Genomic DNA, 15,502 nt, shown 5'->3' with positions numbered 1-15,502 from the left:
CAGTGTCTTGTCCCCACATAAAGCATTATTAACTCTACGGTCCTGTCCCAAGATAGGCCAAATGGTTCTAAGAGGACGTTAAAACTAATTATCATCAGACGCCAGGCGGAGCAGCCACTAGATTGCCAATTTTAAAGTCTTAGGTGTGACCCGGCCGGGGTTCGAACCCACGACCTCCCGATCACGGGGCGGACGCCTTACCACTAGGCCAACCGCACTTCCTTCTATAAAAATACAAAATAATATAAGTTGAAATTCATAGGGTAGATGCTCGGGACTAGTGGGACGTTCCCATCCTAGGTGGCCCCCGTGGGGGCCACTTTGGTGTCCTATGATGTCCCCCGGCGGCATGTTTATGATACTAAAGTGCCCCCCGGGGGCCAGTTTGGGTTACCAAAGTGGTCTTTGTGGACCCCTTCCAGGTGGGAATCAAAACAGGGTGTGACACCGGTACTGCAAAAACCTTTAAGGGAGGTAATGCTGACTGTACGAAGGGATCGAGAAATAGAGTTGTCTTTCCGATTCTTTCTGCATGAGGTTTGTCGGGAAAGTGGTGTGTATCACTGTATGTATGTGTAACTTGTGTCTGTGCACGTACGTGCGTACTCACTCACTCACACTGAGGTGAGTGACTGACTCACCGAGACACAGACACATGCACACACACACACACACACACACACACACTCACACACACACACACAAACGCGTGCGCGTATGTGTGTGTGTGTGTGAGTGTGTGTCACTGTGTGTGTGTGTGTGTGCATGTGTCTGTGTCTCGGTGTGTCAGTCACTCACCTCAGTGTGTGTGAGTGTGTCTGTGTGTGTTAGTGTCTGTGTCAGTCACTCAGTGTGTGTGCATCTGCCAGTACTGTGTTTGCAGTGTGGATTTGTTCATAAGTGCACCTATCTCATGTTTCACTTCAGATTTTGCCCGCCTAGGATAGTTTGCTTTAGAGCAGCTCAACTCCAAAAAAAGTCAGTGCGAGAGTGGTTGCATGGGGTGCAGATAGTAAAATATGAGTGTTGAATATCAAATTAAGCCGTCGCGATATAACCTTGAATGGTTGAAAACGACATTAAACACCAAATAAAGAAAGAAAGAAAGAATATCAAATTAAGACCTCAATTAATGCCATATAATATCATTAAATGTCATATTCATACTTGTTTCTTTTCTACAGAACTATGGAAGATATCAGCCGTGGATTAGAGCCTATGCCTATCCTGTGTGAACCAGACTACAAGTCTGCAAGGGGTATTTTCCCACGGCCTTTCAGGGTAATTAACACCTGTATTAAATAGCAAATTATGTGTGCTTGTCGGCAGTTGTCCAGTACAGTAATAAGAACAGAAAGAAAGGATTTGGTGAAATTCATTTCTGAATTTAATGGAAAGGTAATTCTGTTTTAGGTTAATCACTGGTGTGCAGCTTAATTGCTGGCTGCATGGTTTTTTTATGTGTGTATGTGCGCGTGCATCAGTGCACATGTGTGTGTGTGTGTGTCTGACTGTCTTGTCTGACAGCCTGCCTGCATGTCTGTCCGTCTTTCTGTGCTTGATTCGCACACTATAAGTATGGCACAACAATGAGTGTTATCTATTATCTGCTGCTACCATTTCCTTCTGTGTGCAGTATGTTACCAGAAACATACCGGGCCCTGGCAGCGATGAGGAAGCCTTTCAAGACCAGCTGTGCGGCTGCGACTGCATTCACGATTGTGACGACCAGACCTGTCCATGCCTGAAGCGTTACGGACCAAACTACCACCCTAAGACGGGGCGGCTCCTACCAGAGGCTGTGCAGTCATCACATCAGAAACCGATTCTAGAATGCAACAGTGAGTGCGCTTGTAACAACAGGTGTTCCAATAGACTTGTACAGCAAGGACCGGGGGCAAGACTGAAAGTAGCACCCGCAGGTGCAAGAGGGTTTGGGTTGTTTGCATGCGAGGATGTTGAGCGTTTGACATTTGTGTGTGAGTATGCTGGAGAAGTTGTTGGAGCTGGTGAAGCTCGTAAAAGACTAGACAGAAAGGAAGGTGGGATGAATTACCTGATCGTCTTGCGAGAACATTGCTCTGGAGGTATGATTCTTACCTGTGTTGATCCGCGATTGACTGGCAACGTTGGACGTTTTGCTAATCACTCATGTGACCCAAACCTTCTGATGGTTCCAGTGAGGGTCGAAAACAGCGTACCAAGACTGGCGCTTTTCGCTCGACGAGACATCTCTGCTGGTGATGAACTAACTTTTGACTACAGCGGTGAGACTGTACTCAGCGACTCGGCTTCAGCCAGTGTGTTCAATAGTGCGTCAGTGAGGAACTCTAGTGAGAGAAAAGCAGGTAGTGAAACTGCTGGTGAGAAACGTTTAGGTCAAACTGTGGAGGAGAATTCACATGTAGAAGAACAAGGGAATGAAACAGCCTTACAGAAGAGCTTAGATCAAACTAAGGTTTCAAAAACCTGCATGAAAGACGAGGAACTTCCAGAAGTTAACAATGAAACGGCTAAAACGGGTGCAACTGATGAATCTTGTGAGAACGACAACGCTGCAGAGAAAGAGTCTTGTGCGAGAGACAGTAAAGTTTGCTCTCCAAACAGACAAAAGAGAAAACGATCTGAAAGTGCAGAGAGATTTAATCTCGTCGAAGGCAGCAAAACACCTCTTGGGGCATCGCAGGCTATGCAAATGTCTTTGCTAGATACAGAAAAATATTTGCCTGATCAGAAAGTGTGTTATTGTGGCAGTGCTTGCTGCAAGGGTTTTCTACCGTTTGAGCATTCCATTTTTGATTCTTGATAATGGTAAACGAAAAAAGAAAAGAAGAGTTAACGACTGGGTCTTTTTGTCTTCTTTGTTCTTTATGTTACTGGTAAGTCCAGATCTAGCTGTCTGCCTACCTGTCTGTCTTGATCTGTTTCTCTCTCTGTCCACATGTCAATTTGTTTTTCTTTTTGTCAGCCTGTCTACATGCATGTTGTGTTCCTGCCTGCCTGTATGTATGCACATCTGTTAGTCCACCTGCCTGTACATATATCTGTCTTTCTTCTTCTTCTTCTGCGTTCGTGGGCTGAAACTCCCACGTACACACGTGTTTTGCACGAGTGGAATTTTACGTGTATGACCGTTTTTACCCCGCCATTTAGGCAGCCATACGCCGCTTTCGGAGGAAGCATGCTGGGTATGTTCGTGTTTCTATAACCCACCGAACTCTGACATGGATTACAGGATCTTTTTCGTGCGCACTTGGTCTTGTGCTTGCGTGTACACACGGGGGTGTTCGGACACCGAGGAGAGTCAGAACACAAAGTTGACTCTGAGAAATAAATCTCTCGCCGAACGTGGGGACAAACTCACGCTGACAGCGGCCAACTGGATACAAATCCAGCGCGCTACCGACTGAGCTACGTCCCCGCCATATCTGTCTTAAAAACACATGCACACACACCAGTAAACTAACCAAATTCATATCACTCTCTCTCTCATATTCTTTGAACAAGGAAAACTTAAGTGGAAGGATTTCATCGACATGACTTGTTTTTATTATGCACCTCTTTCATAAGGTTTCAACGGCTGGTTTTAATTCTGATTTTTATTTGTACAAATATGCTACACCTTTAACAATACCATCAAGATCACACACTGTACATGTTTGAAGAAAAAAAAAGGTTTCACCCAGCTGAACCAATTCAGTTACTTGCCTATCAACAATTGCATAAAAATAGTGTTTTTTCTCTCAATCAGAGTGCTTTGAAACAATTGTTATGACAGTCCCACTGCAAGAGTATAAGTGTCTTGCTTTCTTTTTCTTTGCACCTTTATATTTGTACATGACATCAGTATTCAAAATCACAAGAAAACATGATAATTATAGTTTCAAAAGTAGCTGTCGTGAATCACTTGGTCATGCACACACAAAAAATGCCATTGAAGGTAATACTGTCATCAGTCATGTCAAGACACATCTTCTGCTCCAATTTCATACTGTGTACCAAGCAGAACAAAATAACCCTGGAATTGGTTATATAACTTAAAATTTCAATGCTGAATTCAGGGAACAAGGCTATAGTGTTCAAGCAGATATTTTAAATACTGATTTAAATTTAAACATTTGCGCTGACACTAATTAATTGCTTCCAAACATTTTCAGGCAGGGGTTTTAATTATACCAACATTTGTCTATGCAGATGCTAATGCCAAACTCTTCCCAAACTTATCATTCTCAACTCATAACATTGTAATTGTAATTAAGTTCTACAGTCATCGGATATATTAACCTTCGAAGTTCCCAATGAGGGTGAATTTAACTGTAAGGCACTGGATTAACAAACAGGAAATGTAAGTCAGCTGTATAGAAGTTGTGCACTGTATTGATGGCAAAGTATAGTCTGTGTCTGTGTGCGAGTGCAAGTATGTGCGTATGCAGTGCACAAAATAAGGTCCATGTGCACATTTATGTTCTGTGTATGTGTGTGAGAGTGAAAATGATCATCTCAGCATGTGACAGAAATTCACAAACCCTCAACCACAAACAGATAATTACATTAACCTGCCGCTATCCCAAGAACTGACCAAACTAATAATCAAGTCTAAAATGACAGTTCATGGTCTACACTAAATCATTTCACATAAAGATGCAATGCACCAAAAGGCAAGAATTAACGAGACTTCAACAATGAGATGGCAGAGAACACACACCACACTACACAGAATAAATAGTTTTACAAAGGTCAAAGCATAAGGCCAAAAAAAAATATAGCTGTGGTTACGGTAACATAGCCAAAAAAAATAGGGTAGGTAGGTAGGCAATCACTTTTTTTTTTTTAAACTTTTTTTTCTAATGTGTACAAATTAAACCTACTTGACAGGGAAATAAGTGTGCGACACGGGCGCTTTCGCTTTCATTGCGTTTTTTGCACTCGTTTTTTTTTATTTTATTTTTTATTTTTTGACGAATGTAATAAAAAGTTATAGGATCGGCCCCTAAAAATAGGGTAGGTCGGGTTACCGTAACCACACCTATTTTTTTTTTAGGCCTAAGGAATGTCTAAAAGGGCTACAAAATTATATTATATATATTTCCCCTGCAAGGATAAACATTAGTTACAAATTGGCTGAACCTGTAAGAAACATGCAAGGGGCAGGAGAGGGTTGAAAGTAACAATTAATCCCCCACTGACAGTCTGCAGAACAGCAATTCATTCAAAGAAATGACTAGTAAAGCAAATGAGAAGGGTGAAACAGATAGGAATGACAGTTATGTATTCTCATATAGAAATGATTACCAAACAATTGCAAACAAAAACACTTCCAAAAAAAAACTTTCTCAAATACAACGTATGTGACCACGTGAAAGTGGCGTAATTATTGCACAGGAATATTGGTATAAACTGCTAAATAATTGCTTCATGTAATAAATCTGTTGAGTAACAAGTACATAAAAGATTGCTTAATCCAGTAAATGGTGTTAAAAAGTTTGGAAAATAGCCAACAACGCACTCAGTCTACTCTTGGCTTATTAAATCTCCATATCAATCATCAACCTTCTGGCCATTTCTGGTTTAATAAAAAAAACGCTGAAAAGCTAAATTCTCTCTATAGTGCTGAGACAACATTTTGAAAGGCTTCTAGTTCTGAGCAATGAACTTTAATTTGTAACCTTTAATATCCCTCATTATCATTGTGTAGTTGAAATATACCAAACGGTACTTAAAATGTTGATTGGTGTACATACATTAATTAGCACTAGAATCAGCAAAAATCACCATTTCACCTCTCACTTGAACACTTTAAACGAACATGGCACAATTTCCCACAAATTTATGATACATTATAATTATGCATGACAGAGATGTGTAAAGAATTCCTAAAAATATAAATAATCACAATACATAACTTACCCAAGAGGAAACAGATAGAAATACATTAAAAAAGAAAGGAAAGAATGGTCATCAAACAAAAGAATAACAAATAAAGATTTGCAGTCAAGAACTACAATGGTACCAGTGGTGAAAGGACACCCTATAAGGACAAACCAAAAAAGTCCCTACAAAAATTTGCAGGTGGCAGTGTCATGACAGGTGAACCTTGGTAAAGATAACGGACAAAGGGACAAAAGAAGGTGTCCTTTCATGGGAGGTGTCCTCTCATCAGAAGTACCACTGTACTGAGATCAAAAACAGAGACTTTCAGGGGGAAAAAAATCATTTTTAAAACAAATATGTGTACACTGGAAGACTGTTTTCAAACAATTCATAAAGTCAAATGTTCAGCATGCTTAATTGCTACATGTTTGAACAATACTTATGTAAAAACAAAACTGACCTTGAAAATTTCCCCCAAATATGTAAGTTTCTATCACAGTTCAGTGAAAATACATGTACTTGGAAAGTAATTTTTCAAACTTTCGATCCCTTATGGAATTAGTTTTAATTCAAAGTTAAATCGCCTAAAATCTTACACACTATAGTTTGCAAACCTGTACCAACAGCAGAGAATTATAAGACAAACAGCTATAGGGACTTTAAATCAAAACAGCACTGTACATCCCACACTTCAAACACTATAATTATAAAAGAGGAAGATGACATTCTGAAGCATCTCTTAAATCCACAAATACATTACATGTATGTTTCTGTAGAAAAAGTGTAACCTTAGATGTGTTTCTGATCAAAAATATTAACATAAATATATAGGTAATAAATATAATTTGGAAAATATTAACCCATTTACAGTTAAAACTCCATGAGGTTTATCTATTTAGCAATGAAATCAATTAATCAACCTAGAGCCACTGCATGGTATCAACACAAATCTTAAGTAAAGAATCTTCTAAATTGCTGTACTATATCCCTTTTTTCATCCCAAAATAATTACTAATTACCCATGCTTTACCAGCGTCGGTTAAAACACCTAAAAATCAAGCGCACATTAAATTTAAACATGCTGGTCAAAGTGATCATGTTTTGGTTTTTTTCCCCCCCTGCAAGCATTGTCAAAATTCCTCCACAGCTTGTTTTGAACAAAAATAAGAAAATAAATCACATGATTATCTCTTTTTAAAATGTCATTTGATTCGACCTTTTGTCTTTGATTTTATATATTTTGTGATCATATGCGCTTCTTTTGATAAAGTCAGACTTACTCAGAAGTAAGCAAAACTAGAGACATATATGTCAAGCATTATCTCTGAAGTCACATTGTCAAAACCCTTTTATGGCTGTTCTGTTACAAAAGATTCACTCTACAGTTACATTCTGTCTGGAATGTCAAGTTGCATACATATAGGAGCACTGTAAAATGCAGATGTGACATTTTCACTTTTCAAAAACATGATACCTGTCAAACATATCAACTCAAACACAAGATTTGAGGCACCACTCCCTTCTAACTTCTACTTTACCCACTACCCATTCTCTCTCTCACACACAAAAAAACAATAACAAGAAAAATCAAAAACAAATCAAAATCAAATCGCCAAAGCTCTACAATTCATCCTTTGCTGGCTTTTTCAAATAGCTAGGAAGCTTTGTGGCAGCGCAGCGTAATCCGAGATTGGCTGCAGAACTGTCTGGGGTATTCTGACTGCGAGCTGCACAGCGGTACCGATAACAGTATTGCTGCAACAAACAAATGATGAAAACTAATTTACTACTGAGGTTCACATTAATTGTGAGGAAATGCAGTATCATGCGTGTAGACTAGCTGTTAACGCATAGCAAGAGCACTCTAACACAAACATGCACATATAATGTATAGGAAGACATGCATGAAAAACTCTCTCACCCACACACACATGCAAGCACACACACATACAAACACACACACACACACACAAACAGGTGCTATTGTATGAGCAGATACATGCAAACACAAAAACACATGTCCACACACTCACACACCCTAACCCCCCAACCCCACACACTACAACATATTCATGCCAAAGACCATGCAGTACTTGGTCTTCCTTGAATATAACTTTCCTCTATTCAAAACATGTGTATTTTCCAAGTCCCAAAATTCATAGGCCATCTGTGAAAAATCAACATGGTTAATCAACCACCCCCACCCTAGCTCCCACTACCATTCCTAACAACAGAAAAGAAACCTTTGCTAGATTTGGGTCATACTTACCATGGTACACTGATAAGATCCCCCTTTCTTCACTTTATCTGTTCCTGATAAAGGTCCCTTCTGCACACACACAAAAGATAAAAGTATTGACAATTGAAAAGATACAATACTTGTGGAGCATCTGCCCAGCTTGTGCCACAGAACGTGTCACTGCATGTGGGACTGTTTCTGTCTGTGCAATATGACACGTCACGTTTTTCTCTGTGTGTACACTCATCAGTGTGTGACACAATATAATCTGTATCACTGCATGTTTAACTGTTTCCCTATGACTGGCTGTCCTTCTGTATCTATAGCTGTCTGTGTGGATGGAAGGTAACTCTGTTCTGTCTGTCCGTCTGTGTTACATCGACTGTCTTGTCTTTCAAGGGAACGAACAAGAATTTTCAAAATGAAGTTAAAATTGTCTCTATCACTTTGTCATACATGTATCAGTAGCAGGAACATATAACAAGTAATTATAAAATTATGTTATAAAACCAGGTTGTGCATGTGTTGGTGATGCATATGATTATTTCGCCACAGGCAATGCCAACTCACAGGATTATCTTTGAAGTCCTTTGTATGCTCAGTGGTCCACCAATCCTGTGTCCATTCCCACACATTTCCAATGATATTCTTCAAACCATACTTGTTTTGCTCCGGGAAGGCTGTGACCTAAGACATAGAGTTAAATAATTACCTTTTTTTTACAGAATATTAATGTTTCTCCACTACTTGAAAGCATAACACTGTGCTAAACCACTTTTGTCAAAAAAATGTGGAGAACATATTTTCTGTTTTGTCTTCTTTCTATTTTTTTCAAATGGAGGAGATAATGATACAGGATCTGTTAGCATCATTTCAAAAATGGATTATTTTCTAATCCAAGTAAATGCAAGAATCTTAAACAAATGAGCCAGAGCGCCGTTTAGACATCTGAGTGTTACACGACACTTTAGATTGCCACAAGTTCTCAAACGTCGTATAATTGTGTTCTTTAATTCTACGTCGCCCGTCTTCGCAGCAGCAGAAAACAACTCGTCAAATTGAGTTCGAGGATTTATTCAGCATTCAATACATACAACTGCACAACGTAGCAGAACTCAAATAGAAGCTTTTTTAACATTCAAATCGCGCTGGCATATATAGTAAATACTCAATCTCGAGAATATTCCAGACCGAACACGATACAACTACATTATACGAGCCGTGCATGGACTAAACTAGCGACATTCTCTTATGACGTACATCAAAAGCGCCGACACACTTAATCCGAACGAACGCCACGAACTCACGACTAAAACAGCATGGTAAACAACTTGTTTTGACAGGACTAGAAAGTTCACCTGCATTCTCGTCCAAGCATAAATATTGTGTTTACAAAATATAATATCGGTACTTTCCCACAAAGTACAAATAAGTCAACTACATGCAACACACAAAACTGAACCAAAGCTCAGCAACGGTAGCGTTTCCTAACATTACCCCCAACACCAGAAGAAATTTACCTAATTTCTTTCAATCATTGAAACACTACCTGTACGCATATTATGTATACATAACAGATTGAAATCCAGGTATGTACATTAGTCTGTTGGAGAATGAACACAGTTTCACTCACATACTCGGCTGAGAAAATCTGCTCCAACATTGTCTGAACCTTTGATCGATTCCACTCGCATATCAAAGTTCTGCAAGTACATCACCCACCTCATGATACGATTATTCACAAACTTCGCAGAGTTCAGGTAGGTGAGGGGTTTGTGATCAGTCTGAAGCACGAATTTCACCCCTTGGAGGTAGAGTTCAAATTTCTTGATTCCCCACACGATGGCTAAACACTCTTTCTCCATGGTCGAGTAGTTCTTCTCGGCTCCTGACAGCTTCTTGCTGGCATAGCTGACCGGAAACGGTTTACCTCCATGTTCTTGCATCAGCATGGCGCCGATCCCTTCGTCCGATGCGTCTGTACGCAAGATGAACTCTTTGGCAGTATCAGGAAGGCGTAGCACTGGGTCTCGTGACATCAGGTCGCGTACGGTCTGGTATGCCTTCTCCTGAGCTGATCCCCAGAGTATTCGGTTGGGGCATCCTTTTCGGGTCATGTCCGACAAAGGCGCCGTTATGGCGGCGAAGTTTGGAATGAACTCTCTGTAATACCCAGCCAATCCAAGGAAGGATCGCTTCTGCTTCTTGGTTTCAGGACGTGGCGCATTGAGGATCTTGGTGACGTTTTCCAACAAAAGCCCCTTTTGACCTTCCTTCAGTGAATGACTTATGAAGTCAACGTTGTCGGTCCCCAAAATGCACTTGCTGGGTCTCACGGTCAGATTAGCTTTTGTCAGACGGGAAAACAGTTCCCTCAAAGTCTCCAGATGCTCCGCAAAGGTCTCCGTGTGGACTAGCAGATCATCCCAGTAGTACACAACATTCTTCATTCCTTTGAGCATTTTTCGCATTCCCCTCTTCAGGGTAGCACCACTGTTCACCATGCCAAAAGGCATCCGCAGGCACTCATACGTTCCGTCTGGAGTTGCAAAGGCGGTCTTTGGTATGTCCTCTTCGCGCACAGGAATCTGCCAATATCCCTTGCTGAGATCGATCTTTGAGAAGATCTTACTGCCGGTTAACTGTCGGAATAGATCAGTTGCCGTCGGCATTGGTTCAGGGTCAAACACGGTGATCTTATTGACTTTCCTAAAGTCAATGCATACCCTGTTTGTGCCGTCTTTCTTCTTGACAACAACAACGGGAGATGAGTAAGGGGATGATGATTCACGGATGACCCCCATCTTCAACATGTTGTCGATGTCCTTCTTCAAGGATTCCCGAGCCTGAAACGGGATAGGGTATGGTTTTGACCGAACAGGAACGTCAGATGTGAGGTGGACTTCATGTTCGACCAAGGACGTAGAGCCTGGAACATCACAGAACCTATGGGTGAAGTCGCCCATAAAATCATGCAGCTCCTTCTGCTGATCTTCTGTCAGGTCAGGTCCTAGCTTGACGTCATCCAATCCCTCTTTCTTGTGGAGGTCTCCCAACTCCAGTAGTTCCTCACCGTCGAACTCGTCTAGTTCGGCTGGTTCTTCCGCACCTGCTGCGACCTGTACTGCTTCCGGAGGTCTCTCCACATACAGTTTCAGGAGGTTAGCGTGGTAGATCTTGGACTTCTTGCCGACATTCACCTTGTAGTCGTTGACCCCTACCACGGCCTCAACCTCGTATGGGCCTTTCCACTGCATCAGTAGTTTGTTGTGATCAGTGGGAAGCAGTATCAGCACTTTGTTACCTGGTGTAAACTTCCTGTTTACGGCTTTGCGGTCGTAGTAGTGCTTTCCACTATCCTGAGACTTTCTCAAGTTTTCTCTAGCAATCTCGAGAGTCTCCTCCAGTTTCTCTCGCAACTCAAACACGTACTGGTAACTGTTCTTCACTTCAGGTGTGTCCACATCTTTCGTCCACAATTCCTTTAGTATTTGCATCGGGCCTCTCACGGTCCGCCCGTACATCAGCTCGAACGGGGAGAATCCAGTGGACTCTTGTGGCACCTCCCTGTATGCAAACAGCAAGGCATTGATGTAGCGATGCCACTGCTTTGGCTGCTCACTGCATAGTTTCTTCAGCATGGACTTCAGCGTCGCATTGAATTTTTCGACCAGCCCATTGCACATCGGGTGATATGGTGTCGTAGTCAAGTGACGAATGCTCAGCAGCCTGTTGACCTCTTCCATGCATTCAGAGACAAACTGTGTCCCCAGGTCTGTGAGGATCTCTTCAGGAACCCCAATTCTGCTGAAAATGTCCACAAGTGCCTCGGCAACAGTCTCGGTGTCAATTTTCTTCAGAGGCACGGCTTCTGGGTACCTGGTTGCATAGTCTACCAGGGTCAGTACCCAACGATGACCCGCTTCACTTGGCGGTTTTATCTCGCCGATGAGGTCAATGGCCACCCTCTTGAAAGGTCGGTCGATCAAAGGCATCTTCTGCAACGGCACTTTCGGGACCCTTCCTCGAGGTATGGTTTTCTGGCAAATATCGCACGATCGGCAGAATCGAGTCACATCTGCATGCAGTCCTGGCCAGTAAAACGCAGCCTGGATTCTGTCCGATGTTTTCTTGACACCCAGGTGACCTCCCATAATAGAGTCGTGGGCCACCTCCATCACCTGGCGCCTAAGTGGTTGAGGCACCAGAACTTGACGTAATGGCTTCCCACCGTTGACTCTCGGGTGCTGGAACACTCTGTACAAGATCTTGGCCTTTACTTCAAAGTGCACAGTGCCTTCGCCCTTAGTCATCTCCTTGACAGGACGACTCCTGTACTTTGTCAAGGTCAAATCAGCTTCCTGTAGCTGAATCAGCCGATCCCTGTCCACGACAGCAGTTGCAGAACTGTTGGTGACCCTGAGTGGCGTAGTTGTTTTGTCCTTCTTCGCCTGGGCTCTGGTCGTCACAGCGCTTACAACCTGCGGCTGGTCGCGGCGATGCACAGTTGCTCTGTCATCTCGTAACAGTTCGCTGATATCTTCATTCGCGAATGGCAGTGGGTCTTCCTCCTCAGCAGCAGGCTGAGCTGAGCCCATTCTCCATTCGAAATCAGGGTCATCAGGACGTCTCGCACCCCCAATGTTCCCAATTAGTAGATCGTACAAGGGCTTCTTCAGGCAGACGGCCTCAACTTCTCCGGTGAAGTATGGAGTATCGATCTGGATTTTTACCACTGGTGCCTTCACGCATTTGCTGTCAGCCATGAGCGTCCACTTGAAGTCACCAGTGAACTTCTCTGTTGGCACCAGATCCTCTTTGACGATGACCCCATTGCAGCCCGAATCTCTGAGAACAGTCACTTCCTGCTTCTCAACAAATCCCTTCGACACGGGCATGTTCGACACTGACACAGCTGCGCTGGCGACGACAGAGATTGACTTGCCATTGGCGAGTAGAAGCTGGCCATCAGAAATACATTCTTCCACGTCCGATGGTGTAGCCACTTGCTCGGCAGCCCTTGGAAGTATGACGCTGCTCGCACATACTTGTTGGTTCGAGCCACTCGTTTGCCTTTTGTTGTCGTAATATCTCCGTCGATGTTCTTGCACTTTGTCATTGTCATGTCCGTTATTTTTCTTTTGGGGACAGTTGGCGACTCGGTGGCCCTTGGCATTGCAATGGAAACACGTTATGTTCTGCCTTCCATTGGATGATGGTGCGGACTCAGTTTGTCCCTTGACAGGTTGGTTTGCCTGGTTTCCGCTCTTCTGGAAAGGTTTCGTTGACTTTGACGTCCCCAGGGTCCTTCCATGAGCAATGAGATAACGCTCAGCAGCATCAGTAATGTCCTTCAAACCCCGCAGTTTTTGCTCTTCCAAGCGGGTCGCCAGGTCCTTCGGGCAGGCATTAAGGAACTGCTCCTTCACGATCAAGTCCCGCAGACTCTCGTATGACTGCTCTTCACCTGATAACTCCACCCACTTCTGCAGGTATGACGACAGGCGCTCCACAAACTGGCTCGGTGTCTCTCCAGACAATGGCTGGCATTCGCGGAAGCGTTGACGGTAGCCCCTTTCAGTGAAGTTGTAGCAACGCAACAGAGCTTCCTTCAGTACATCATAGTCTCTGGCGTCATCGTTTGAGAGTCTAGTGTAGACCTCAAGTGCTGCCCCAGTCAAATGTGCGCTGAGTTGAATCGCCCAGTCGTCGCGCTGCCATCTAGCACTCTCGGCGAACCTCTCAAATCTTGCAAGGTAGCAGTCGATCTGGTCCTTCCCGTCAGCGAATGCTGGAAGTTTCGGTGCCCTGTGTAGCATTTGCTGCTGGTTATCTCTTTGGCGCGGTGCCTCGTGTTCACTTTGAACACGCACCATTTCTGTCTGAAGCTCTAAGCGTTTCGTCTCCATTTCTATCTGGAGCTCTAAGCGTTTCAGCTCCATTTGCTTTTCTTCACGCTGCGCTTGTCTTTCTTCACGCTGTGCTTCTCTTTCTTCACGCTCACGCTGCGCTTGTCTTTCTTTATCTTCACGCTGCGCTTGTCTTTCTTCACGCTCACGCTGCGCTTGTCTTTCTTTTTCTTCTCGCTCACGCTGCGCTTGTCTTTCTTCACGCTGCGCCAGCAGTCGTGTCTGGGACTCGACGAACTCCGTCAACTGCTTGCCTTTTAGTCCCAGTTCAATTCCTTTTCCCCAGAACTCAGCCATTCTGGTCTTTTCCGGTGCGTTCGTCTGTATTCTTTCACAGCCCCGAACGTAGACGAATGTAGTCTTCTAAAAGAACACAGTCTCTACTGCACCTCCGATGCTTCTCTCGTCGCTGGTCACCTTCGTAGACGCAGGCTGCCACCCTCCTCGTCTAACGTGACGGCGCACTCTGCTCACGATACGTACACGACGTACCCCAGTCGTATTTCGTAGTATTAATGCACTAGCTCCGCGACGAAGTCCGTCTCGTCCAAACGGCAGCTAACCTCTGTAATCCCGATACACTCCGGCGTCGCTCACCGTACCGAGCTGCGGCGATTACCAAACTCTTCCCACAGTCACACCGAATCCACGGTTCCGTAGTCTCAATACTGATCCCTCAGGATACACCCGATTGATGGCTACCTCCTGTGACTGTCTTGACACTAGTCCTTGTTGCTGGAAAACCCTTGGCGTTAAACGTAGATCCTTGGCTTGGCCCCCAATTGTTACACGACACTTGAGATTGCCACAAGTTCTCAAACGTCGTATAATTAAAAATTTTAGTAATAAATTTTCATTTGATTAATATACTTACCCAACTCACATATAGCAATTAACTCTAGTTCAGTGCTGGTAACGCTGTACGCATCCCCTTGGTAACAAGGGAAGCCCCTCTAAAAAAAGAGTGACCAATACCCATAAGGCCATATTAATACATACTTCCGACTTCCGTATGCGCGCGCATACGCCGCCATATGCATCATTCCAAACGAAGCCCAACTCACTCCCCTTTTTTAGAAATCCACCCCCCACAGCGGGGAGGCGGGAGGGAATAAACGATGTGAGTTGGGTAAGTATATTAATCAAATGAAAATTTATTACTAAAATTTTTAATTAAATTACATATCTTACCCAACTCACATATAGCAGATTGCTACTATAGGTGGAGGGCACTTAACCCAATCAGGAATTGAGAATCTGTCCTGCCGCTAACAGAGCAGGTAACCCAGAAACACATCCTATCTCAATGCATAGGCATCTCTGAGATAAACACCAATGAAAAACCTTTCAATAAAGCCAGCAAGCCGACTCAAGAACACAGTTCTGCCAGGAGACCAAATCGAAGAACAGCTAGAGTGGAAGCCCAATCTCTTGCCCCGTGAGGCCTAGCTGTAGTAAAGGGCAAAACTGCCCTGACATCCCC

General features: G+C 43.4%; 2 protein-coding genes across 2 annotated transcripts in view; one reads left to right on the top strand and one right to left on the bottom strand.

Annotated features, from left to right (window-relative positions):
• Positions 1 to 522: 522 nt before the first annotated feature.
• On the top strand, positions 523 to 2,839 carry LOC138964343 (histone-lysine N-methyltransferase SETMAR-like). The gene is made up of 3 exons (XM_070336268.1): positions 523 to 624; positions 1,185 to 1,281; positions 1,637 to 2,839. The coding sequence occupies exons 1-3, from the start codon at positions 533 to 535 to the stop codon at positions 2,804 to 2,806; spliced, it is 1,359 nt and encodes a 452-aa protein (XP_070192369.1). The 5' UTR covers positions 523 to 532; the 3' UTR covers positions 2,807 to 2,839.
• Positions 2,840 to 3,521: 682 nt separating this feature from the next.
• LOC138964344 (formylglycine-generating enzyme-like) overlaps positions 3,522 to 15,502 on the bottom strand; it is a 28,383-nt gene continuing 16,402 nt past the window's right edge. The window contains exons 6-8 of the mRNA XM_070336269.1: positions 8,681 to 8,797; positions 8,141 to 8,200; positions 3,522 to 7,626 (exon numbers count right to left, since the gene is read on the bottom strand). Coding sequence (XP_070192370.1) covers positions 7,492 to 7,626; positions 8,141 to 8,200; positions 8,681 to 8,797 — 312 coding nt within the window. The 3' untranslated portion in view covers positions 3,522 to 7,491. The remainder of the gene's footprint in view (positions 7,627 to 8,140; positions 8,201 to 8,680; positions 8,798 to 15,502) is intronic.

This window comes from Littorina saxatilis, linkage group LG4, assembly GCF_037325665.1.
Source record: "Littorina saxatilis isolate snail1 linkage group LG4, US_GU_Lsax_2.0, whole genome shotgun sequence".
Classification (NCBI taxonomy): Eukaryota; Metazoa; Mollusca; class Gastropoda; order Littorinimorpha; family Littorinidae; genus Littorina; species Littorina saxatilis.
This window is presented reverse-complemented; position numbering and strand designations above follow the sequence as displayed.

Excerpts from the sequence above, each read along its gene's own strand:
- LOC138964343 (XM_070336268.1), top strand. The coding sequence starts at position 533 with ATGAGGTTTGTCGGGAAAGTGGTGTGTATCACTGTATGTATGTGTAAC. Across the intron at positions 625-1,184 it reads ACTCACTCACTCACACTGAG|AACTATGGAAGATATCAGCC; the intron begins GTGAGTGACTGA and ends TCTTTTCTACAG. Across the intron at positions 1,282-1,636 it reads TTTTCCCACGGCCTTTCAGG|TATGTTACCAGAAACATACC; the intron begins GTAATTAACACC and ends TTCTGTGTGCAG.